The sequence below is a fragment of the Heterocephalus glaber genome, unplaced genomic scaffold (assembly GCF_053883595.1).
Source record: "Heterocephalus glaber isolate CG9 unplaced genomic scaffold, H.glaber_assembly_v1.0 deba00001688, whole genome shotgun sequence".
Taxonomy (NCBI): Eukaryota; Metazoa; Chordata; class Mammalia; order Rodentia; family Bathyergidae; genus Heterocephalus; species Heterocephalus glaber.
This window is the reverse complement of record NW_028258413.1, coordinates 195,801-222,924: the sequence shown is the minus strand read 5'-3', so window position 1 is coordinate 222,924 and position 27,124 is coordinate 195,801. Positions and strand designations below refer to the sequence as shown.

The 27,124-nt window shown below is 37.2% G+C and overlaps 1 protein-coding gene across 44 annotated transcripts in view; it reads left to right on the top strand.

Moving 5' to 3' along the window:
* Ank2 (ankyrin 2) overlaps positions 1-27,124 on the top strand; it is a 567,339-nt gene that overhangs the window by 417,141 nt on the left and 123,074 nt on the right. For 38 of the 44 annotated variants that reach the window (XM_087198843.1, XM_087198849.1, XM_087198848.1 and 35 more), the window contains 5 exons: positions 12,135-12,233; positions 16,557-16,742; positions 17,173-17,196; positions 20,446-20,544; positions 21,767-21,865. In XM_087198843.1, the coding sequence (XP_087054969.1) occupies positions 12,135-12,233; positions 16,557-16,742; positions 17,173-17,196; positions 20,446-20,544; positions 21,767-21,865 (507 nt within the window). The remainder of the gene's footprint in view (positions 1-12,134; positions 12,234-16,556; positions 16,743-17,172; positions 17,197-20,445; positions 20,545-21,766; positions 21,866-27,124) is intronic. The other 6 variants (XM_087198822.1, XM_087198823.1, XM_087198828.1 and 3 more) reach the window with 1 other exon arrangement.

Here is a 27,124-nt window from a genome sequence, read left to right as displayed (position 1 = left end):
TCAAAGTATAAATTATTAGTTATTAATCCTTTTAATCCTTATTTACACTCTCAGTTTCTCACACTAGAGAAACTATTCAGTATTTACACATGTGTCCTCTTTCTTTCACTTAAGAGTATGGCCTCAATATGCATCCATTTAGTTATAAATGACTCTAGTTTCTCATTCTTTATGGCTGAGTAGTACTCCATTTTATAAAAAAACCACATCTTCTTTATCCAGTTTCCAGTTGATGGGCACTTGGGCTATTTCCAAGCTTCAGCTATTACAAACTGTGCCACTATAAACATGGATGCAAATATATCTCTGTGGTATGATTCTTTTAATTCTTTTGGGAAAATACCCAGCAGGGGAATAGCTGGGTCAAATGGGACCTCTAGTCCTAGTTCTTTGAGGTATCTCCATACTGACTTCCACAGTGATTGGACCAGTCTGCACTCCCACCAACAATGGAGAAGAATTCCTTTCTCCCCACACCCCTGCCAGCATTTGTTATTGGTTGATTTCTTGATAGCAGCCATTCTTTCTGGGGTGAGGTGGAATCTCAGTGTTGTTTTCAACTGGATCTCTCCAGTGACAAGTGATGTTGAACATTTTTTCATATGCTTATTTGTTGCTTTTAATTCTTTTTCTGAGAAATGTCTGTTCATTTCAGATGCCCATTTTTGAATTGGGTCTCTGAATTTGTGGGGTCTGATTTTTTTCAGTTCTTTATATATTCTAGATAGTAGTCCTTTGTCTGAGTTACAGCTGCTAAAATTTTTTCCCACATTGTAGGTTGTCTCTTAGCTCTGTTGGTGGTTCCTTTTGCAGTGCAAAAGCTTTTTAATAAGATGAGATCCCAGTTGTTGATTCTTTGCACCAGTTTCTGTGCTACTGAGGTTTTGTTCATAAAATCTTTGCCTACACCCATGTCTTTAAGAGTTCTACATAACCTCTGTTCCAGCCGGTTCAGCGTTTCTATTTTAACACTTAGATCTTTAATCCATTTCGATTTTAGTTTAGTGCACAGCAAGAGATATAGGTCTAGTTTTAATCTTTGGCAATTTGAACCCCAATTTTTCCAACACTATTTATTAAAGAGGCTATCTTTCCTCCAGTGAGGGTGTTTGGCTCCTTTATAGAAGATGAGGTGGCTGAGTGAGTCTGGCGTTGTTTCTGCATCTTCTAATCTGTTCCACTGGTCCTCAAGTCTGTTTCTTTGCCAGTACCATGCTGTTTTTATCACAGTAACTTTGTAATATAGCTGCAAGTTGGGCATTGTGTTACCCCCTGCCATGTCTCTGTTACCTAGAATTACTTTTGCTATTGTGGGTCTCTTCTTGTTCCAAATGAATTTTTGGATTGTTTTCTCAAGGTCTGTGAAGTATGCTGCTGGGATCTCAATTGGAATTGCATTGAATCTATATAGCAGTTTTGGAAGTATGGCCATTTTCACTATATTGATCCTTCCTACCCAGGAGCAGTGGATGTCTGTCCATTTTCTGATGTCATCTTCAATCTCTCTTTTCAGAGTGCCATAGTTTTCAGAGAAGAGGTCTTTGGTTTCTTAAGATGATTCCTAGGTATTTCAGTTTTTTGGATGTTATTGTGAAAGGAATTATTTGCCCTATTTCTCTCTCAGTGAGTCTGTCATTGGTGTAGAGGAAAGCTATTGATTTTTGTGTGTTGACCTTGTAACCAGCTACTTGACTGAATTTGGTTATTAAGTCTAGAAGACTTTTGGTGGAGTTCTTGGGGTCTTCTATATAGAGTATCATGTCATCTGCAAATAATGACAATTTGACTTCTTCATTACCTATCTTTATTCCTTTTATTTCTTTCTCTTGTCTAATTGCCATAGCTAATGTTTCCAAAACTATATTGAAGAAGAGTGGTGATAGTGGACATCCTGGTCTTGTTCCTGATTTTAGTGTGAAGAATTTCAGTTTTGGACCATTTAGTATGATATTGGCTGTTGGTTTTTCATAGATGGCTTCTATCAGTTTGAGGTAGAGACCATCTATTCCAATTTTTTGTAGGGTTTTAATCATAAATGCGTGTTGGATTTTGTCAAATGGTTTTTCTGCATCTATGGAGATAATCATATGATTTTTGTCCTTGGCTCTGTTGATATAGTGTGTTACATTGATTGATTTCCATATGTTGAACCATCCCTGCATCCCTGGGATGAATCTCACTTGATCAGGGTGTCCGATCTTCTTGATGATCTTCTGCATTCTATTTGCCAGTATCTTATTAAGGATTTTTGCATCTATGTTCATTAGTGAGATTGGCCTATAGTTCTCCTTTTCGGTTGGGTCTTTATCTGCTTTGGGGATCAAGGTGATGCTTGCTTCCAGGAATGAATTTTGGAGTATTGCTTCCCTTTCAATTTCACTGAAGAGTTTAAACAGTAGTGGCAGCAGTTCCTCTCTAAATGTCTTGTAGAATTCAGCAGTGAAGCCATCAGGGCCCGGGCTTTTCTTAGTTGATAAGTTTTTAATTACATTTTCAATTTCATTGGTTGATATTGAGTTGTTCAGAATTGTTAGGTCTTCTTTGTTCAAGTTTGGTAATTCATATGGAATCTGTCCATTTCTTCTGAGTTTTTCATCTTATTGGCATATAGGTTCTGAAAGTAGGTATTGGTGCTCCTCTGGATTTCTGCTGGGTCTGTTGTAGTTTCACCCTTTTCATTCCTAGTTGCATGGATTTGGGCCTTTTCTTTCCTTTTTCTGATAAGGTTGGCTAAGGGTTTGTCAATTTTGTTGATCCTTTCGAAGAACCAACTCTTGGCTTCATTGCTTTTTGTATCGTTCTCTTAGTCTCCATTGCATTGATTCCTCCTCTGATCTTTATAATTTCCTCCCTTATATGAGTTTTGGGTTTGTCCTGCTCTTCTTTTTCTAGAAGCTTGAGGTTCACCATCAGGTTGTTTAATTGGTCTCACTCTGTTTTCCTAATAAGCGTATTCACTGCTATGAATTTCCCTCATATGACTGTTTTCATTGTGTCCCATAGATTCTGATATGTTGTATTGTCATTGTCATTTAATTGAAGGAACTGTCTGATTTTTTCTTTAATTTCCTCTGTGACCTATTGGTTATTCAGAAGTGTGTTGTTCAATTTCCACGTGTTTATGAAATTTTTCCAGTTTCTTTTGCTATGGATCTCCAATTTCATCACACTATGGTCTGATAATATACAGGGGATAACTTCAGTTCCTTTGCACTTACTTAAACATGTTCTATGTGTGAGTATGTGGTCTATTTTGGAGAATGACCCATGTGCAGCTGAGAAGAATGTGTATTCTGATTTTGTGGGGTGGAAGACTCTGTAAACATGTATTAAGTTCATTTGTTCAAGAGTTCGATTGAGTTCTAGTATTTCATTACTTATTTTTTGTCTAGTTGATCTATCTATTTGTGGCAGTGGGGTATTGAAGTTCCCCACTACAATTGTATTAGTGCCTATATGACTTTTCATGACAATTAGCATTTGTTTTATATAGTTGGGCTCACTAGTGTTTGGTGCATAGATATTTATGATTGTCTTCTCTTCCTCTTGGATTGTTCCCTTTACACAGATGCAGTGTCCTTCTTTGTCTCTCTTAATCAGTATTGGTTTGAATCTACTTGATCTGCAAAGAAGATAGCTACTCCTGCTTTTTTTTGGGTCCTGTTGCTTGGAGTATTGTTTTCCACCTTTTAACTTTCAGTCTATGAGTTTCTTTTTGTTTTAAGTGTGTTTCTTGTGTGCAGCATATTGTTGGATTTTGCTTCTTGACCCATTCTGCCAGTCTATTTCTTTTGATTGATGAATTGAGACCATTAACATTGATGGTTATAACTGAAACATGTTGACTTATCATTGTCATGACTCTTTCTTTTTGTTGGGTTCTCCCCCTTTAGATTTAATTTCTTGTCATGCCAGATGGGTTCATTCTGCTTTGCTTCCTGGGGTTGTGATCCTCAATGTCTGTTCCTAGGATATTGTGTAAATTCTTTGGTGTGCTGGTTTGGTATTCACGAAGTTCCTAAGGTGCTCTTTGTCATGAAAGTATCTTATTTCTTCATCACTTTTGAAAGATAGTTTTGCAGGGTACATCAATCTGGGTTGGAGGCTGTTTTCTTTTAGGGCTTGGAATATGTCACTCCAAGCTCTTCTTGCCTTGATGGTTTGTGTTGAGAAGCCTGCTGTGATTCTGATGGGCTTTCCTTTGTGTGTGATTTGTTTCTTTTCTCTGACTGCTTGTAGAACTTTTTTCTTCTTTTGAGTTTCTGGAATCTTAACAATTATATGCCTTCGTGTAGATTTTTTTTGATCAAGGCTATTTGGAGTCCTACATGCCTCACTTATCTGTATGTCAAGTTCTTTTGTTGTGCTTGGGAAGTTTTCTGCCATTATTTCTGTGAAGAGTTTTTTATGTCATCTGCACTCTCTCCTGTTTGTTCTTTGCCTCCAGTCAGTCTTATGTTATTCTTCTTCACATTGTCTAGTCGCTGCTGGATTGATTTCTCATGTTCCCTTACAATTTTGAAGCAATTTTTCTTTTCCTGGTCACTAATTGCAATCTTGTCTTCTATATCTGAAATTCTGTCCTCACATTGGCTCATTCTGCTCTGTAGACTTTCAGTGGAGTTTTTCATGTCCTGGAAATCTATTTGCATCTGTTTTATGGATTCCATTTGTTTCCTATGTTGGGATTTCATCATGTTCTTGAGCTCCTCTCTAGATTTATTAATCATGTCTTGCACTATGAGCACAATCTCTGCTGTTATCTGAGAAATTATTTCTGATTTCATTTTTTCCAGATCCCCTTTTGTTGCCAGTTCAGTGGGTCCAGGTGGTTGAGTATCAGAGTGTTCTATCTCATTTCCCTTTGGGGTTGCTGTAGGTGATCTGGAAGTCTGGCTTTGAGACTTATTTACATGTCTTCTCATTTCGACCCGGGGGGGGGGTGTTGCTGTTGGCGCCCATGTGGCTCACTGCCTCTGAGCTGGGATAGGTGGGACAGTGGCTCAGAAGCCCCTTCCTCTGGGCCGGGAATGGTGGGATGGATGGTGGCCCAGAAGCCCCTTTCTCTGGTCCAGGAGTGGCAGGAAGGACGGCGGCCCTGAAGCCCCTTCCTCTGGGCCAGGAGCAGTGGGAAGGTGGCTCAGAAGCCCCTTCCTCGGGGCCGGGATCATCGGGATGGATGGCAGCTGGGAAGCCCCATCCTCTGGGCTGGTAATGGTGGGATGGATGGCGGCCTGGAAGCCCCTTTCTCTGGTCTGGGAGTGGCAGGACAGAAGGCAACCTGGAAGCCCCTTCCTCTGGGCCAGGAGCAGTGGGACGGTGGCTCAGAAGCCCCTCCTTTATGGGATATTATGTTAGTTATTACCCTATAGTGAGTTTCCCAAACTTAGTGGCTTAAAGCAACAGTAAGCATTGATTATCACCACAGATTCTGTCAACTAAAAGTTCACTGGTATATTAGATATGCGATTATGGTTTAGAGTCACACTCAAAGTTGTAGTGAAGATGTTGACCAGAGCTAAAGTCTTCTGAAGGTTTTTCTGGGGTTAAAGGATTTACTGCAAGTGGTTTTTGCACATGATTAGCAAGGTGATGCTAGTTGTTGGTGAAGATCTGGACTCCTTCTCCTGTGAGTTTCTCCAGAGGTTGTTTGAGGGTCATCAGGTCATGGTAGCTTACTTCCTCTGGAGAAGGTTGATCCAAAAGAGAGCGAGACTGAAAGGTGATGCTTTTAAACACTCTGACCATAGAAATCACATACTATCCATCCTACCATATCAGTGCCTTAGAAGCTAACTACTAAGATGTCTTACCCTTGAAAAGGGGAATTAGACTAATTTTTGCAGGGAAATGTGCCAAAGAATGTACAGTGATATATTAAAACCACTATAGCCATAAAAGGAATTTAGATTCTGTTCTACTTTATTCATCTGTTTTTTAAAAACATATTAAGAATCTACTATGTGGTAAGTCTTTTATAGGCACTAAATAAAGCCACTCAGAGTGACCCCTGTGTTGAGGCCTGAAAGCTGAGAAGGGCAGGACAAGACTTCCCAAGCAGCTCTGCCTCTGCTGAACCCACTTACCTCCTGTTCCCCTCCACGTCCATGCCTGGCCAGGCCACTTGGAAACCACGCCGTGGCTGGGTTCACAATTCCACGACTTTCCTTTCAGTTGGAACTGAAATGTTCAGTGAGGAAAACAGCGAAGTTTCTTTCAGCTATTGACATGTACTTGTTGAGCCTCACAATACAGGATTGAAAGTAAGACCAAATGAAATAATAACAAGTAGTTTACAGAGATATTAATTATACGGCATTTAAAGTTTTCATAATCCACTTCTCTGATTTCAGGGTAGTATATTTCAAGAATGTGATTTAGCTGTATCCAAGATTAGCTTTAGCTGGTTGATAATGTTATGATATATTTCAGCTTTCTATGTATCCACCTGGCTAAGAAATTTTTTTCTTTTAATTTTAAGACTTCTAAGAATGCTTTTCAAAATGTATTCTTGAATAAGATTTTACTCATGTTCAGTAATTCTTATTGCTGATTTTTATTCACTAGGGTCATCATTAGAGAACAGAGCTCCCCAAGTGAAAGATGGGTCTGTAGTAAAGATACTGTTACTTCCCTGAAAAACACCTTCTGAGAGAAGGGGAAATGGAACAAAAGAAAAGAACAATGAGGAGCATTTCATTTTCTCTACCTCTGACATCCTGGTCTAATTTAGACCCTAACTTCTCCAATCTGTGTGCTTGGGCTGGAGTATACCTTCCTCCTTATATCGTGCTTTGCTGTTGGCAGTTACAGTATATCCTGAGTTATAGATGATTCTATGTGGATCTACTCTGTGAATCTTATTGTATCACCTGTTGTTTAGGGCAAGAACAACAGGGCTTCTATGTCTACTTTGAGTTTTCATGCCTCAGCTCACACTGAGTCACTGCAGTGACATCTTTCAGATAGTTTCCTTTCACAGTTGAATTCTGTCCTTCTATGACCCCTCATAGCCAATGCATCATTTTACTTTTTTTTTTTAGTACCAGGGATCGAACTTGGGACCTTGAGCTTGCAAGGCAGGCACTGGAACCACTGAGCTAAATCCCCGGCCCTAATGCATCATTTTAAACAGTAAACTCGTTACCCATGTGTGCACTGCACTGTGGTCCAGGAGTCTGCTGTCTTGCTTGTGTCAGGTCTGGGCTGTGTTTCTCAGCAGCAGAGAGTTCATTTTTTGTCCCTAGATCACCAAAGCTGTACCCAGTGCCCAACAGGGAGAAGTTACAAAACACATTTTTGTTGACTAAATGTAAATGAATGGCAAATCAATAATAATTTCCTAAAGGTAGGGGAAGTGTTCAAATAATAACTAATTGCTAAATGCACCTACTGGTCGCAGAGAATGATTGTTAACAACTGGTAATGTTATCTTCATTTCCCACACCAACTATGTCAACCTGGGCTATGGGTATGTTTGACTTTTTATATCACAGAGAGAAACTACATATACTTTTCTATCTACGTGCAATGAAACTATGTTTTAAGAACATAGAGACTGAAACATTGGAAAGCACCTTGCTGCAAGTCCACAGAGTGATATACTGGGTGTGAAGCCATTTGTGTGTGAAGTTAGTGCTTTCCTACAGAGCTTACAATGCTGTTAATAGTGTCCACACTCTGTCCTAATTACCTAAGGAGTGTTTCACATTCTTCTGTGGGCTACTTCTTGTTAAATGGCAGTAGGTTAAGAAAGGATAATTTCTACATCTTTTGGATCTGTAGTGAATCTTTATTGCCTTATTCCACATTTTGAAATAGTTAACTCACTTTTTATTAATGCATATTAGTTATACAGAATAGTGGTTTTCATTTTGGCATATTTATCCATGCATGTGACTCACTTGGATCATTTCCATTTCCCCCTTGCCCTTCCGTCCATCTTCCTTACCCCTTCTACTTTTATGTCACCTCTCTTCCTTCCCTTCTTCCCTCCCCCATGCTCTGTCCTATCTATTCCACATATGAGAGAAAATGTTATATTTGGCTAACCAAGTCTGCCTTATTTCACTTAATGTGATGTTATACAGTTCCACTCATTTTCCTAAAAATGGCATAACTTTTGTCTTCTTTACAGCTGAATAATCTTCCATTGTTGGTATGTACCACATTTTCTTTATCCACTCATCAGTTGACAGGCACCTGTGCTGTCTCTATAGTTTAGTTATTGTGAATTGTGCTGCAGTAAACATGGGCATGCTGCTCTTTCTATAGTATGCTCACTTTAATTCTTGTAGGAATGTGCTGAGGAATATTTCTCATGTTTTACAACAGTAAACAGCTCCTCTATCTCATAACCAAAATGTTGTCTTGGCTCAAGTTTCCTTTGTCTTTTTATTTCTTTGTCTTTTATGTACTCTATTGGACATACTGCAAAAGCTGATGAAACTTCTGGTTCCAGTCTTGTCTCCTATGATCCCAGACCAAGGGATTTATCACCAGCATGAACTTTTCTACATCCTAGCCAAGTTGAAGACCTCTCGGCTGCAGGAGAAAGTCTCACTTCCATCACAAGAAAGTTATTCCTGAACAGGCAGCCCCAGTTCACTTATTCGCTGTAGGACTTGGGCCATATAACCTAAGCATTGGAGCCTCTGCTGCCTCAGTTTGAGGGGGGCTAATGATAACCAGTAAGACCACACTGTTCTAAGCATTAGAGGTAGAACTAGATCGTGTGTCCTCCAAACCCAGACACTACTTACTAATCGTCACTCTGGGATAGTGCATGTAAGTAAGCGTGGGAGTGAAGTGACCGCAAACTGAGCGTGCAGTCACTTTAATTTGAAGGGATGCATTCAAAGCATTTCCACAGCAGAAGCTTGGTCATTTACATTTTTATTGCTCTTCCTATTTACTCCTCCCTCTGCTGTGAGTGCTGGCATAGGAGGTTATGGCACAGGGAACACAAATGATGCTCATGATGTGCTGTAGCCAAGATTCTGAATGTCTGCCTTTCGCTGCCCTTTGCTCTTTTGTAATATATGTTGTAAGCCTTGATATTTTTCTCTACCACTTTATCTTCCTTTCCTCTACCATTTTAACCCATTTCAAACACTTTCAAGTCCTAGGAAAAGAGTGCAAAAGAGGAACACTTATATATTTTGAAGACTAGAAGCTACAGATCCAGCTGACACACTGTTAAATAAGTATGTCTTACGTTGATGAGTTTATCTTTGTAACAACCTGACAGATCCACATTTAGACATCTCAGGTCCCTGCAGCTCCACCCAGGCCAGTAGCAAGGGGAGAGCTGCTCCTGGGGACCTAGGGACCCTGGGGACCCTGGCCCACAGCCAGCCCATCTTCTCTGGCCATCCTTGGCTCCACCTCCACCTTAAGGGCATCAGATGTGGTGTTGTGGTCACCCAGCCCCACCCTGTTCAAGTTCTCTTTACTTCCTACTTCTACTTTCCATAGGAAACTGCTGGTGGCCTGTGTATTTGATTCCAACTGCTGCTGTAACAAATGCTACAAATTCAGTGGCTTAAAACAACACAAATTTATTCTCTCACGGTTTTGGAAATGTGTTTTACAGTGTTATAACTAAGTTGTTGCCACTACTTTTCCCTTCTGGGGCCTTCAGGGAAGAACTAATTTCCTTGCTGGAAGAGCTTCTAGAACTGCATTTTCTCAGATCACGGCTCCTTCCATCATATTTAAGGCCAATGATGAAGTAGTGAGGCAGGAGATTAGAGCTTGGCAAAGAGGCTGGACAGCAGGTATGACAATCACAGATAGCTCTTAAATCATGGCAGGATGCATGCGCAGGGCAGCTTTGAAGTTCTACGTGGGACAGCCTGGATTTGATGTCAAAGAAGATGTAAGGGCGGGGGATTTAGCTCAGTGGTTCCGCTGCCAGCCTTGCAATCGCAAGGTCCCGAGTTCGATCCCCGGTACCAAAAAAAGAGGATGTAAAAGATGGCAGCCATTGACTTCGCTGCCACTGCCCTCTTGTTCTTGCACTGGTGCTTCCTGTGTGCAGGGCGTATCTTCACTTTTTCTTCTTCTTTTACCTTTCCTTTTTACCTTTAAATTTAAACTTTCAGGTTCATTGATTGTCCTGACAAGTTCTTCAAATGGAACAAGAGCCTGGAACCACTGAACACCACACCATCTGACAACAGGGACATCTCCTCTCCTCTCTGACTTCATCTTCTAAAGACTCTTGTGATTGCATTGAGTCCACTTGGATAGTCTAGGATGATCTCCCATCTCAGGATCTTTAACTTAATCACATCTACAGGGCTCCTTTTGTTGTATAAGGTAGGATTTATAGGTTCCAGAGATTAGACATAGATATATCTGAGAGCCATTATTCACCTGACCAAAGGACACTTGGGAAGTTGATGAGGAAAAAGTCTAAGCAAGCACTAGGACCACACATCAAAATGGGGATTCTGGACAGCCTGGTGCCTGGGGTGTGGTTTGGAAGTTATGGAGCTGTGCGGTCACGGCAGGCACATCCCCTTCACCCGCAGGATTCTCTGCACTGCTTAACCAGAAGATGTCCCTCCATAGCTCAAGACCCAGGACCAGGGCCTTTGTAGGCAGAGCCCTAAGGACAGCAATCTTTTCCCTGTTGATCTGGCAGCCATTATCTGTTTCCCGTCCTCCCCGTTTGTCTGCAGGAGTCTACCAGAGGAAATATGTTAGCAAACTGTGGTACTCTATTCAAAGTTCTTTTTCTTTCATTGCATCCCTGCCTTTTTACTTGTCATGAAAGATCCCCATTCCACACCCACTCATTGTTTTTAATCACCTTCCCCTGGCTTTCCCTTCCTTTGAATCTCTAATTCCATCCTTCCGCCACCTCTTCAGTGTTCCTAAAATACCCAAGATTTCACCTGCTTGCTGTGTTTTTAAAAATATGCTATCCAGCTAGCAAGTGATTCCTGAGTCCTACAGTGTTCTTAATTCACTCCTCTTAAAATAACATTTCTTTTCGGGTTTTAAGTTTTCTTCCACTATTTGAAGCCTGAATGTTTTCTTTTATAATCGAATTTAAAATTACTTTCTTTGATCTACTTGTATATATCTTGTGTTTATATCTTGCTCTATCTTTGTCATTTTGTATAATCACACTTACTCATTAGAATATTTCAATGAAGTATCTCCAAAAATGATTTTTCTCTTCTTTTAAATTTTTAAAAATCTCTGAATACTTGCCTTTGTTTTTACTTATTCTCATTAATACATGGGAAATTTAAGGGAATTATCTATATTTAAGACTGACATGATTTTGAGAAAGTTGCTAGCTTTTGAGAGTTTATGAATTATTAATATTGTCTTTAAATATAAATTTTTTGTGGTACTTTTCTTACTGGAGTTTATGTATTTCTAAGGATTGCTGTAGTATGTGCTCTCTGAGGACATGTGTGTCTGTGTTATCACTGTTTCCTGGGAGACCACAGATGTGGGTGGCTGGATTTTAGTAAATAATTGAGTGAATGTGAGATGAATAATCAAGTTTCACAACAGCTTTAAAGAGTAATATAAAAATGTCCAGTACAAACCATGATGCTACAATCAGAACAGTGAAATATACACATTTTTCATTTTCAATCCAATTTACAATCTTTCCTAGTCTATTTTGGTATGAGTAGTAATTTATACCATGAACAGTATAACTACATTGTGCATATTGAGAAAATTGGTGATCTGTTTAGTTTATGAATTTATAAGTACAGAAGATATTATGTACATATCATTTTATATAGTTACTGTATATAGTGAGGACTCTATACTATAGAATTATATAGATATTAAGGTACTAAATATCTCAGTTTGACAGTGTTGAGTGATGGGAAATGTGATTCTGGTACTGAAATAAAAACACCATATGAGGGAAATATTCCTCTGCTATCCTTTTCTCTTCATTTCTTTAGGATTTGTGTGTAGGGATTGGTCCACTGTGTCCTGGAATTATAATGTAAATGTATGTATGGGAGCATGTTATACAGCTTCACCATTTTAAAGGTTTACTTCACAGTGTTCTCTTTCCTTGTTTTGTATTCTTCCCTGGTTTAAACTTTACAGATGATGGTGATGTCATCTTTTGTATTGTTTCTCTTTAGAATGGCTTCACTCCTTTATACATGGCAGCCCAGGAGAACCACATCGATGTTGTAAAATATTTGCTGGAGAATGGTGCTAATCAGAGCACTGCTACTGAGGTGAGACTCCGTAATTTGATCTTAATGCCCATGTTCTTAATACCAGTTGCCAAGGATCGCCATTATCTTGTCTAAAGTATACTAGGAAGGTTTACATCACTGTTATAATCCACAACTGTGTTCACAAATGAATGACTCAGGCTTGTGTATGCAGTTCAAGAAGTTTATGCCTTCATTTTAGATTCCTCACCATTTATTCTTACTTGAAATCATGCTTCTGTCATTTGGCATACTCTATAGCTCTTGATATTTTTATACCAGCCTAAAATTAGACTGCAGTAATTCCTACCCATCTCTTTTTTTTTTTTTTTTTTTTGGTACCTGGGATCGAACTCGGGTCCTTGCGCTTGTGGAGCAGCCGGTGAAACCACTGAGCTAAATCCCCGGCTCTCTACCCATCTCTTTTAATCAATATTTTATCTCATTGCAACCCAATACAATTCCTTAAAATAATAATTTCTAGCCATCAGAAATAATGCATGCGTATTAGTATTGATATAATGTCCCGAGGAATATGCCACTAAAAATGCCGTTCACATTAAAGCACAAATTACAACACAGTGTGTGACCATGATTATGACAACAGCTGAATAAAATGTTGAACATCGGTCCAGTTTCAAAGTGTTCAGGACATCTAGACATAAGGGGTTGGAGATAGCAGGAACTCACAACATCACGTTCTTTCCTACACATGTCCACCTCATAAGCACAACTTGCTTTGTATTTTCTGTCTCATGTTTGCTTAAGTGGATTCAGGAGCAAATCCAAAGATTTGCTTAGGCAGTGATTTTTAAGTGATGTTCCAGAAGCCATTGGGCTTGGAGCAAGTGCTTTTAGTCCACTTGAAGGCTGGGAATGAGTGATTTGGGAGAGAACAGAGTGAGAGGGAGCCCTGTTGAAACCCTTTCTCACCCCTTGCAACAGAGCTTGTAGTCGCTGTTTTCTCTACTCCATAATATATGTCTCCATTGACAAAAGTTTAGAATTCCAGGGCAGGAGTGAAACATGACTGATAAATGCTTGTGATTTTTAATGGTGAGTGTGGCTTGCTTTCCAAACAATGACATCCTTAACAAAAATAAACATGAACATGCTTCTACACTGCATTGGAGGGAGGGATCATTAAAATCTATTAATCTGTTTCCAGTCTTTTTTTTATTTTCTGAGACAGGGTCTTGCTATGTAGTTCAAGCTGGCCCTGAACTCACTTTGTCGCCCATGCGGGCCTCAAACTCATGGTGATCCTCCTGTCTCCGCCTCCTGAGTGCTGGGATTATAGGTGTGTGTCACCACATCCAGCTGTTTCCAGTATTTTGGGGAGAAGACTTTTGATTGAACTCATAGTGATCACTTTCTGACAGCTAATTTTCATTAGTTAAAGAAAAAAATTCTAATTTCCTGCTATACCTGGAAAACACAGTTGCCTGGTATGAAATTATTTCATCTATTCAATATACACAGATTTCACACTCTTGCCACATGAGTGCCATGTAATTTTTATGATTTGAGGCCTTTTTACTTTCCTGAGATACCAATTCTGTACATAAGTAGCATGTGAATACTTCAGGCAGTGCTTGGGCAACGAAGAGACTGTATCTCCTAGACATGCACCAGAATAAGAAAATCCTATTTGTTATATTCTCTTTCTTGAAAGCAGAATCATTTACCAGGGGAGACCTTTACACCCGAGTTCTTTTTTCAGTGAGTAGACTAATGTCTCCAGTGCATGGTTTGGGTAAACTCAGCTCCCTGACATTCTTAGCCAACTCATGGCTCCTTTGCTAGCCTTTCAACTCATGCCACCTTTGCAGCATTTCAGTCTGGTTCCCTTCATTGACATGGCACAGGTAGAGGCCATGTTACCCTGAGATCTGCAGAAACTTAAAACCTTCTCTGATTTCCACACAGAAATGCTACTTTTGCAGATAAATTATGTGTAGTTTTGAATCCAAGCTTCTACATGTGTATACCTTATTTGTTTTATTTCAATAATTGGTTAAGTAACCAAAATTGATTTTTCATGATTGGATGTATATAAACTTAATTCATTTAAGCCAAATCATTGATCCTAATTGTTATCAAGATCCACACACATAGACAAACCTTTGGACATTCCCTTTTAAGTGTATCATTCTGTGTAATACACACGTATATCTTTATTATAGAGGTATGTGGTTGTTTGCAATTTGATACTCTGTGGTGTATATCAAAATAGCTCTATTGTGAAAAGTTACTTATTAATCAAGACATTATAACTAGTTTAAAAATCAGATAATTATGTACTGACCTTTAACATGGATTTCCTTTTCATAGGCTTAGTTAAGGGACTTGAAGAAATCGTTCCAAATATTTTGCCTTCTCCCGTAAAATGCAGATTAGAATGAAATACACCTAGTGGAAACCCAGGGTTAAATTCTCTGAAGGGAGTTGTCAGTCCTTCTGGTACTATTTTTATGGATCTCTACTTTCTTTCTTCTTCCGGAATGTTGCCACAATTGAGGGCTAAAATCTTTTTAATGAGGTCCTATTCTGTGAGCAAACACTTCTTTAAGAAAAAAAAAATAAAGTTCACACTTTTAATATGAACTACTGCAGTGTTTCAGGGGTAGAATTAAATATGTATATGATAATGAGTGCTTTCCTCATTTAGTTTATGGAAAGCAAGATTCCAAAGGTAAGCTTGCATTTTTCTTCTGAACACACTGCATGCTTTACTCTTCCACTCTGTTAAGTAATGTGGTGTGTTTAAAATTCAAATCTTATCAAAAAGTAAAAATTAAATTCTTACTCTAGTTGTGCCTGCGTATATGATACAATACACTTGAGAAAAATTGTTTTCCCTCCAAAGTCTGAAGTTACCATTTAAATATTATTGTTGAAAATAAATTGAGTAGGTATGCTGTAGAAAATTACTCCTGTCTCTAGAATGCTCCCTTTAGAGGTACATCCAATAGCTGTCATCTCTTCTCTATAGGAATGGAAAGTTGTAGATTTGTTTTCAAAGTTTTGGAAATTAAAGAGATTTTTACACAAATAGAGCCTAGAACATATATATTTTTTCTACTTACTTTCCACCATTCTAGGAACTAAAAACTTGTTTCTAAAGGGAAAACATAGCTTTTCAAATTTTCTAAAGTGGTTATTTATTTACCCATGAAATTCTGTCTAACTGTTCTACAATGTCATTTATTTAGCTCTCCCTTTTGGAATCGAAAAGTTGATTTTTAATATTATAAATCATATGAAATTTTGTATCTAAATGATCTTAATAATTTAAAATTCAACTAAGTATAAAATTAATGATTTGCTTAATTTGCCAAAGTTTTAGTCGTATTATGTTCCAAAAATCCAAAACTGAACTGGTAACAGCCCATTCCACTTACAGTGATTACCGTTTTTTCCTAAACAATGTAGAAACATCAAGCAACTTGTATAGTTGATCACATATTTTATTTTTTTGTGTTGGTTACCATAGTTTTGATTCCCAGCTGATCTGACTTCCATTGTTTCTACCCTTCCACTTTTGCCTTTTACATCAACAGGCATTACTTAGGGTGTGCTCTCATTTCTATTTTCCAGTAATAAACATACATTTTGTTACACTCCTGTTTGGGAATGATCTCATTCTACATGTAGTATGTTTTGTTAGAATGAGGTATAGAATGTGTAGAATAGAAATTTTAAATGTATAAAATAGAAATTAATAAAGCATCCTGATTAAACTAGTCTATAGATTGTCAAATGACTGATTATAATTGTTTCTGATCTTCACAGTCACATTTGTTCCTCTTGCTTATCAGTCTTGATCATTACTTTAAAATGTAGAGCCACTATCTTCAGATGAATGGATAAAGAAAACATGATCTATATATACAACAGAGTACTACTCAGTCATAAAGAAGGATAAATTTGAGATTTGACCCTTGTAGGAAAATGGATAGATCTTGAGACCATAATGCCAAATGAAATAAATAATGAGCTTACAAGGCTAAATATTACATGGTTTATCTTATATGAGAAACCAAAAATATGTATATAATTTAAAGAGCAAAATGAAAGAGAGGTGATAGGAAACAGGGAAGTGGATTTTGCAGATGGGAAGGGGATCTGAGAAAGAGGCGAGAGGTGAACATGAAAGAGGGAAGGGGAAGCAGCAATGATCAAGGTGCAGTCTTTGCATTTAGTAATTCACCATGATTATATATTGCAGACATATACTTAGAATAGAAAATAGTTAAAAATAAAAAATGTAGAGGTTGCATTACTTGGAGCTGAATCCCAAGCACCCATGAGTGAATGAAAATGCTTCTCTCTTCTGTCCAGGATGGCTTCACGCCTCTTGCTGTGGCACTCCAGCAAGGACATAACCAGGCAGTGGCCATCCTCCTGGAGAATGACACCAAAGGCAAAGTAAGGCTGCCAGCCCTGCACATTGCAGCTCGGAAAGATGACACCAAATCTGCAGCGCTCCTGCTTCAGAATGATCACAACGCAGACGTCCAATCAAAGGTAAGAGCTGAATGCCTTTGAGGGAGGAGCTCTTAGCTGCCTGGGGGATGATCAAGAAGTAGGCCATGGTGATAATGCAAAATCACTTCCGGTCATGGAAAGAGACCTACTTCTTGCAGAGGTATTTCAGAAAGAAGGGGGCTGTCTGTTGGGTACAGTAACAGTACAGTTAGCATACAGAATGATTTCTTTAGTGGGTGAGGCTCAGCTATTGAATGATTTGCCTCTTTATTCTGTTTGTAGTCATATATAATAGTAAAAGAATTAGAAAGACAAAATTACATTGTGTAGTGTTTTAGGACTCCTTTCCCACAAGACTGGGTTTAGCATGTTGGAATAGGGCACCCAATGGCAATGAGTAGATTGACTGTGTCCTTCCTTTTTCACTGTGTAATATCTTCCCTCTTCTTCCCATACAACACTGCTTCAGATGATGGTGAATAGGACGACCGAGGTACAGTATTGTGGCTATACCAACATTTACCTTGTTTTTATTTATTTTAGGTTTTGCCCAGTTAGAATAAATGTGCATTAATTCGTACTAATGATTAAAAGTTTCATTAATGAGAAATTACTTAAAAACATTTACGATAATTAAAGAAAACTGGTAAATCAAATATATTTACTGCAATCTATATTTGAAGTATTGTTAAATCACTGAAACTTTTTAGTTTGTAAGAATAGAGCATGAAATAAAACACTTCTTTAACATGTACTTTAATGGGTGACCTTTATTTTTAATTTTTGCAAAGCATGGATATATTCTTATTTTCCTAATGAGAATTCTCAGGTTAGAGTTTAGGTAAATGAAGATTAGCGAAGTTTCTCTATTGCTGTGTTTTATCTTCTTATCAATGTTGCTGCTCCTTTTCTCTTTCTGTACACTTTTTTCTTTACCACATTGTTTGTCATCGATAATAACATTGAGCACATCATGCACCCGGCGGTTGATTTTTCTTGTAAGTCTTGAAATACTTCCCATTAACTCATTCTTCTCATAGTGAATGAGGTCACATCCATCAGTGAGAACATTAAGTTCAGAAGCCTTTCAGGATGGTTGTGTACACACGTTTGTGTGTATGGTCTCTCCTTGGCCACTGCTACATTAAACCACTAACACAAACATTATTGAAAGTATATTATGAAAACTAATCTATGCAACAAGGGAAGTGATTGTCATGTAGATTGATTTTTGCTTCAATGAAGGATTTATTTATTTTTTTGCAGTATTGTGGATTGAAACAAGAGCCTTTGCACTAAGCTACATGCCAGCCATTCTCTTTTATATCATTATTTTATTTTATGTATTTTTGAGACCGGGTCACTGTAAGACACTAAGTTGCCCAGACTGGGCTGGAATTTGCTGTCCTCATGCCTCAGCCTCCCAGGGTGCTGGGTTACAGGTGTTCGTCACCACATCAGGCACTGTGAGGGGTGCTTCCTTTGGTCACAGCCATGTGGACTTGAGGCTGTGGAGCTTTGAGCATTCACACTTAGTATTCACTGAGAGTGATGTATTTCTATAATTATTATTTTCTTGAACACTACTGAGTTGGCAATATATTAGAATTGTCTATATCACCAGTTTCATATCTATACAGGGAACCTAGAAAGTCACAACTTAACAGTTTGGTGAAATTGTTCAAGGAACACTGGGACCATATAAATTGATCTTCATTACTGGTTTTAATACCTTTCATCTTTGGATGCTCTTTGCTTATTGTTTATGATACATTTTTGAGTGCAATATTGGCTGTAAGCTTTGTGCTTTTAAGCTGAGATATGGATGGATTCAGGTGGAGTTATATTTGTCTGAAGACAATAGAGTATCAATGGAAAACCTTCATCTGTGATTCTGGGGAAGGGTACACTCTGCCTCCAGCCTCGCTGTTAATCAAGGAAGACTCCTTAGGGTTTGGTCAGCCTACTGTTTTTTGTTTGTTTTTGTTTTTTGCTACTGAGGATTGAACTCAGGATCTTGCACTTGCGAGGCAGGTGGTGGCCCCACTGGGCTGAATCCCCAGCCCAGGCCAGCCTACTGAATCACAGCCTCAGGCATGATCATGGATGATCCATAAAGATGTGTCAGATAATAAATTAGTTTGTTTTTGCAAATAAGAAAATGGAAGCATTGTCAGAGTGGACTTACGCCAGCCAAGTGTTAGTTTCACAACCTGAGGCATGACCAATCAGTTAGTTTTTGAAAATGGGAAAAATAACATCATTATACTTGAATAATTTGGAAATGATTCACCAACAATCGATGTTTTTTTTTCTGAAATAAAGCTGTAGCTGGCTTAAAGATATACCCTCACTCAGTATATATCCGAGTGACAGGAAATAGTAAGATAAAAATGAAAAGATTCAGTCAATTGTGTCCTAAAGAATACACATTTGACATTTTATAAAATAATAGCAGCTTGTGACTGATTTGTGTCTCTATTTTGACACAAATATTTAGCATCCCCTAGATGGCAAATTAAAAATATCTTGACCACAGTTGCGGGAATTGGAGTGATAGTTACTATTTTTATTTTGTGTCTGGCTTTCTTACAGTCAGAAATTATTTACAGCTAATGTTGCTCATAGCACAGAAAAATTTCCATCACCTAAGTTCTTATTTAGCTATATATCAAATAAATAGAAGAACAGTGATTATAGTTTAAAAATATTTCTTTAAAACATATGCTACACATTGAAGCTCATCTCTTGCGAAAAAGAATAGAAAATAACCCTAAACGAAGGATTTGATAGCCAATTAAGGCCCTCTACTTTTCCCATCCTCTTACTAAACAGTGAAAATTATAGAGGAAAATTATCACATCTTTTTCACACTTTAATAACATATGAATTGATGGATGTGTCACATCTATTGTGAAAATAACAAAAATTTCTTTGGTTTTAAGAGAAAGAAATGGACACTTTTCATTTAAGATTTTCAGACTTCTGTTTTAAATTTTGAGAGTAAACAGTTTTTTAAAGCCCCTATAATCAATTTAAACTGTTTGATTTAGTCACCTTTAATTTCATTGATAAAATTATTTAACATTCAAAATTAGATTAAGCTGAAGTTTTTTCTTTATTTCATATTCATATTGACACCAAATGTATTTTTTAATTTTTGTTTTTAAATTCTTTTTTCATTATAAAACATAGCATGACTAAGCAGCTGTAAAAGGGGATAGGAACATCATGGTAGTGTAGGATGTGAAATTAACTGTGCATCCTTTGTAAGAATTTTTCACCATATTTTCAGTTCCAAAAATAAAATGTCAACCAGTACTCTTTTTTAAAAAGAAGACCATAAACACTGGTTTTGAATCTTTCTCTGAAAAAATATTTTTTTATTCATGATTATGTTAATACTGTGCTGAAGCTTTATGTTTTTTAGTTATATTTTCTTTTTCTCCCATATGCTAAACCAACTCAAGAAACATGATTTTGTACAAACAAGTCGCAAATAGATGAAGAGTTATGGTAATGAAAAATAATGTTGCCAATATATTTAGGATTTTTAAAAACCTCTTTATGTAACTATTTACCACCTTATAACACTGAGATGTAAAGAGTCTCATTCAAGCATTTATGATCGGAATTGTGTTGCAGTCATATCAAGTAGACAGTGGCTATGTGATTTTCTTCATTAATCCAGCGGCTGCAGAGATGCAACGCCATGTTAACTGTCATCTCCTTGCTCCTGTAGAGTGGCTTCACCCCTTTGCACATAGCTGCGCACTACGGAAACGTCAACGTGGCTACCCTTCTCCTCAACCGGGGAGCTGCTGTGGACTTCACAGCCAGGGTATGGATTACAGCAGTTTCTCATCTCAGACAGCAGGAAGGAGGGTTCTAAGAAAGCAAAAATGAAAGGCAAAAAAAAAAAAAAAAAAAATGAACGCCAACAACTTTCTTAAAGGTTTTATTTTCCCCCTTTCTTGGATCTTACTAAAGATGTTAGATTTTTCCATGTATTTTTCTGCAAATCATAGGAAGTTTTCATGACCCAAGAAGAAAAAAAATAAGAATGTCGTAAGATTACACGCACACAAATTCTTTGCAATAGGTCAAAAGGCTGTTAATTTTGGCATCAGTTTGAGCAGTTATGTGCCATAAATCATGAGATCAGTTTCAAGTCAATAAACAATGTATAAACAGTTTTAAAACATGAAGCACAAATATATAGATATTATAACTTATAATGGTAAAGAGGGCATATAATTTGACAGGAAATTTTTTTGTTTAATGACTTGAGAGTTTACTCATTTAAAGAATCTTGCTAAAATACATAAAAAGACATCACATGGAGTGATATGTTAGTGGTTGCTTTTATTGGAAAGAATTCATTTACATTGTGGTTATAAAATTCATATACATAACTGTGTTTGAGTCAGTTAATGCAATATTTGAATATTCAGAAGTTATGACACAAAAATTCAGAGCATATTCTTGCTGTAATGGTGACACAGGATGGTCACAAAATAAATAAATATCATTACTATGTGTAGTGTTTTTGTCCTCAGATGTCTTCTGCCCTAAAACTATGTTGGGCTATTTTCAAGTTGTTTTTCTTACTGAACTTTTCTCAAGATTTTCCATTGTTCCATTTGGTACTGCTATGTATATTTGTAACCTATTTTTAAGCACAGAAAACATTGAGTCTCAAAGACTTTAAGTGCATGGATATTATAAAAAGGATGACTGTGTTAGGGATCTGTGGTAGGTAGAATTTGAGGTTTTGTTTTCTATTATGCAGTTCTTCCTTTGTCCCTTGACTGTAAAGTGTATATTCAATACATATATAGTAGTTACTGACTAACTTAGGAAGTTTCAGTCCATCTTTTATTCTCTAACAAAAGTGCATTGTGGTTTGTGTACTTCTTTGTCCCTTAAAAATAAAAAGTGTAGAAACTGTGGGTCAAATTACAATGTGGATCACAACCGCTTTTGTGCCCTTTAAACCAAAGTCTTGCCACCCTGCCCTGTCATGTCCAACTTGCTCTTTTTGGTCTTTCCTCCTCATGTAGAATGGAATCACTCCTCTGCATGTGGCTTCGAAAAGGGGCAACACAAACATGGTGAAGCTCTTACTGGATCGGGGTGGTCAGATTGATGCCAAGACCAGGGTGAGTGTCTCTGCTCTTTCAGTTTCCTACCTTCGGATTACTCCACATCCTCTTGGCAGGCACCTTTAAAACACTAGCCAATAAATACAGGCAGCGTGTTTTCCAGGACATGGCTTTCTTGTTTTTGATTTAAATCTCATACAGTATTTAAAAGTTTCATATCATAAAGTGAAATTAGTGCTTGTTCATAAATGTCCAGAGAAACAGAATGTGAGCCCTGCACTGTGATAGTCTTTCAAGTTTTATCTTATTGGTTTTCTGGGAACAAAAATCAAAGATTGGACTTACACTTCTGTCTTTTGTTTTGTTGTAAATACCAAAAACCCAAGTTTATCAGCTTATATTAGGCTATGAGAATGTGGATTTTACATAAAATACATGGCAAAAATCTTTTACTCCTATTTGATTCCTAAGACATTTTTCCTAGGGGGTTTACACTTGATATATTGTACCTTCACTTATGTCATCTTGGTAGAGATGGTTTTCTTTGTTAATTTCAAATTTCTTAAATAATTATTCTGTGTTTTCATATATTCCCATATGATAGGCAGTAGAGTACACTTATTAAAAGTGAAGATTCTAAAGGCAAAGCTGCCTGATTTCAAATCCTACTTCTATCATTTACTAAGCTGCATAGTATTAACAAGTTACTTACCTTCTCTGAATTTAAGCTAATCAGGTTCTGTGAAAATTAACTCTTAGCTCTATTACTTGCCTTTAAAAAATGCAGTGGGCAAGTTATTTTGCTACTCATAATTTTAAAATATTTTTACATTATATATGCATTACTTGCTTTAACATACAGCTAATATTTCAATGTCAAGTCTGTAGAGATTTACTTAATCAGAGGCTTCGGCAAAATTTTACACATTCTTGTAATATGAAAATGTTGGAATATGTGGCATAAAAAAATCCATGGAAGATGTTAGAAGGTGCTCCTTGTAATATTTTCTCTTTATTTAATTCTGGTATTTCATGTTCTCATAGTTCAAGTAATGAGGACCAAGTCTATTCCCCTTACACATCTCGAGGCTAGCTGCTGTATTTACTAAACCTTCTCATCTTGAAGCATCTAGGATCTACACCAGTCCCAGACTATAAATTCTGGTATTTGATGACCTCACTGCAGATTGCATTTTAAATCTCATTTTTCTAAGACATTGGTCCAGAGTGGTCATGTCTTATCATGTGGGAGTTCTGGAGTGGTTTCCTTTATCTATCAAGATCTTTGTTGCAGTGTCTAGTGTCTCTGTGTCAGAGTTTTATGTGGTTTTGCCCCTTCCCTCGCTGTGCTATGGGTAAGCAGAATTTGGAACAATACACACAATGCTTCATACTTTCCTTATTTATTCCTTTAATTTAAAGGAAAGAGTTTCTGCTCAGGACTATATTACTGTCATCATTAGTAACATAATGTTACATTACTAACATATTCCCTTCATCAAGTCTTTTTGTTTTTATGAAGAGTCTCTAGTAGTTGAGATTCCCAGTGGAAAGACAGCACTTTATAAATTCAAGAAGTTTTAATTTTTTTTATCTTGGCTAGTGTCTTAAGAATTCATATTGCTTTCATTATGCTTATCTGAAGTATTTCATTCATTACTTAGGTTGTTACTGATCATCACAATATTTCCTTAGTTCTTTAAAAAATTCCCTAGTTTATATACATTGCATATTCAATTAAAAAATCCAACTCTAAATAGGTAGTGTGTTTTCACCAAAAGACTCCTAAGAAATGAAAAGAAATAGATTCTTATGGTAGTTCTGCTAGTTACTTAATTGTCCTTGGGCAAGTTAACAATGAACTATAAGCCCTGGAAAGGGAGTATTTGGACCATATTTCATCCAGTGAAGCCCTAGATACAGCAAATAAATTGAATTTCATTCAAGGATTTAAAAAGAAAATATAGATTTTCTAATAGTGTACATTGTGGAGACATTGTGGTCTTTCACTGTTTTAGCAGATAGTTATTGAGTTTCTATTTGGAGCATGAAACTAGGCATACAATAGTGAACAAGCCAGGCTAGGTTTCTGCGATCACAGAAATGTAAATCACCAGTCCCCAAGGGATTAGGTTGGCAGTGTGCTGGTAAAATTTATTAATGGATTTTTCCAAAAAACAAGACAGAACCAAAAAGCCTTGATTTGTAGCTTTTGCCTTTCACAGTCTCCATGGTATAAATATTTCCACTATGGACAATCTATTCTAAATATCACTATGATCAGTTTAGAGCCACCAACATGGTATCAGGAAATGCAGACTTGGGAAGAGAGGCACAGAACCAGCTCTCTGTAGTTTGTCTGAGCGAACTGTACAGTACATGTCAGGATGAGGTACAGTACTGAAAGGTGTTGAGCATTTCCCCCCATGAGGGAAAGTACTCCCTTATCTTGTAGCAGTAGCATTTTAAAAGCATTGTCAGATTCTTTCCATTCTGGCTATAGCTAATAGAGCTATATCCCTTATACCAAAGGCAAAATCAAGTAGGAGGTAAATACTGAAATCAAGAACCATGGTCTGGCATTAGGAGACTAATTCTGGAATAATAGTGATTACTAATGAGCTATGGTTTGCTTTTTCTTTTGTCTCTTGAAAATATATTTAAAAATAGAAAAATGTTAAATGTGTTTTGACCTTATTTTGGATAATATAGTAGAGCTTCTATATATAGAATTTTAAAAAATAAATATTATTATTTGCTTGTCTTGCCAGAGTTTTCAATTTCCTCTAGCAGTCAAGTGAAGCACAAGTACAGTACTCTGAGTTTAGAATATCTGATCAAGAATTTTGCCTTACTCTTCTTATTGTTTTCTCAGTTATGAGATTATCATTATCTAGAGAAAAGCAAGATCTATAGAGGCTTTGGTGCAATTTAAAAAATCTGATGCACGGTTTCTCCCTGCCTTTCATAAATTTTTGATAAACATTGAGGCAGTTTACCTCTTGATGCTCTCCTCACTGATGAGAGTCTAATCTGAAATTCTGACACATTTTACTCAGAACCCTTTGCTCATATCTAAAAACCTCATTTTAATGTTAAAGCATAAATTTTGTAGCTAGTTAAAATAAAAGTATTAACTTGGGCTTTATTAAGGGCATTATTCTTTTTTGCTTTTAAACATTATTTAAATGTTCAGACACTTCATAGGAGGATTATGTTTAAAATATTGAAATGTATATTCAATGCAAACAATAAAAATATACAAAAACATTAAAGGATGATGAACAAAAACAAGATGCCAGTAAAAGAGATCATCCTTGCTGCTTGTTATTACATCTAATAATTAAAGTAATAACAATAAATAGCTACCAGTTGTCAAATACGTATGCTGTTTTGTGTACCCTGCTAAGTATTCTACAGATATCTCATTTCATCTTCTGAATGACTTAATATGTATGTTATTTTCTTATTGAGAAATATGGATGTCTTCATTTGAGAAGTGAGACTATCAAAAGGAAAAATGAATTTCCCCATAGTTAAATAACATGACCTAGGACACATAGCTAAGTTAGCATTTTTATGCTAATAACAGAACTTTAGAATCTATTTCTTAGAAGAGCACCATAAACAAAGAAGAGGAAAGGAAAATATAAGGAAAGAAATGGTTGTAAAAAACTAGTGTTTTGGTTACCAGCTAGATAAATGATGTTCCTCTAATGTTGATTGGTTGTCACTTTTTAGAATTACCCAGACTATTGTGTCTGGGTGAGTAAACTGATTCTAGTAATGAAAAAAAGGGAACACAAGGAATGGGGCTCTGGAGGGGGAAGTAATCTTGAAGCACAGGGTTAAGAATTCAAAGGTCCTGCAATACAAAACCTGAACAGTAATTTTTTAGCATTAACTTGATTTTGTACTTTGTAGAGAAGATTCCAATTCTAGTCAGATTTGAGTTTGATGTCATCATTTACATATCTTTCAAAAGAGCAGATGCAATTGCATCATTAAATGTAGGATTTGAAGTAATCTGATCCTTGTCATTCCTGTATGTATATTAAATGTTCTCTAGAAAAGTACTTTGGAGGTTTCAATGTGATCACACAATGAATGTTTCAAGTAATTCATAGAAAATGATGTTCTACCTTTTCTAAAAGTGATGTAAGGCAGCATCCCCTCCCTCATCTTTCGTATAAAGCTGTAAGTTAAGCAGAGCAAGAAAAATCACGCCCGGTTTTATATAGTGTGAAGCAGTCTGGAAGAGAGTGGCTCGTGGCCCTGATCTGTGATGTCCCCAGGGCCTGTGACCCCACACTCTGAACCATTTGTCTGGGGTGCTGCCATCCTCCATGGGTTTTCCAGACTAGATCGCAATGGAGTCCCCACTAAGAGTGTGTTTGAGAAACCATGCTACATCGAATTGTTATATAACTTACACAGCAACAACTGCTCTGTAGTTCCTCCTGGGTGCTACTATCAAGGTATGAAAGCATAATTATTTTAACCATTTTTGCCAGTGCATTTTGCTTTTTAGATTGCTGTCTAACAAATTTTTAAGAGTATTATGGCATCCCAACCATAGTAGCTAAATACTTTTTTTCTAGAAAGGCAGTCTTATGCTAATTCTCAGATATCTTAAACTGCAATTTAGTAATTAAATAACTTCACATTTGCTAAATAGATTTAACAAAGCAAAGAGCCATTATCAGACAAGGTCTTAGGCAAAAACAGATGGCACACTCAAATTTGATTATTTTATTAGGCTTTGTTAAAGGGTCTGTTATAATATTGTGGGGAGACTGTAGCAAAGGTACAAAAAAAGAGTGCATATCCCTTGAGCTTATAACCGCAGGGCTGAATACCAACCCTAGGCAGGAAAGGAGAGAAGCAGAAGAGGTCCCCCAAACTTGCAAGAATCACACAGAAAGGCTGCTTTGGTAACTTTTGGTAAAGATGTGCCACCAGATTAGGGCGAGCCCTCCAAGGGTCCCTTCTAGGCCTTGCTGCCTTTCCTGTTGGCCAAACCCAACCAGAAGCCAGAGGGCACAGAAGCCCAGTGATACAACCTGTCGGGATGCAGAGCTTTAGTGGAAGAGGCCGGAGCCTGGATCTGCAAGGGAAATGCAAGATGTCTAGCACAGAGAGCCTGAATATTGTGCCAGAAAGAATATTATAGCTTTGAGGAATTCTTTTTGTTAGGAGGAAAATGTAAAGCAGAAACACAAAAGATGGGCTAGAGCTCTCAGTTAAGTCAGAAGCTTCCAAAATCTTAACTGCTCACTGTACTTTGTTTTCTCTGCTTGCTGCCTACCCTTTCCA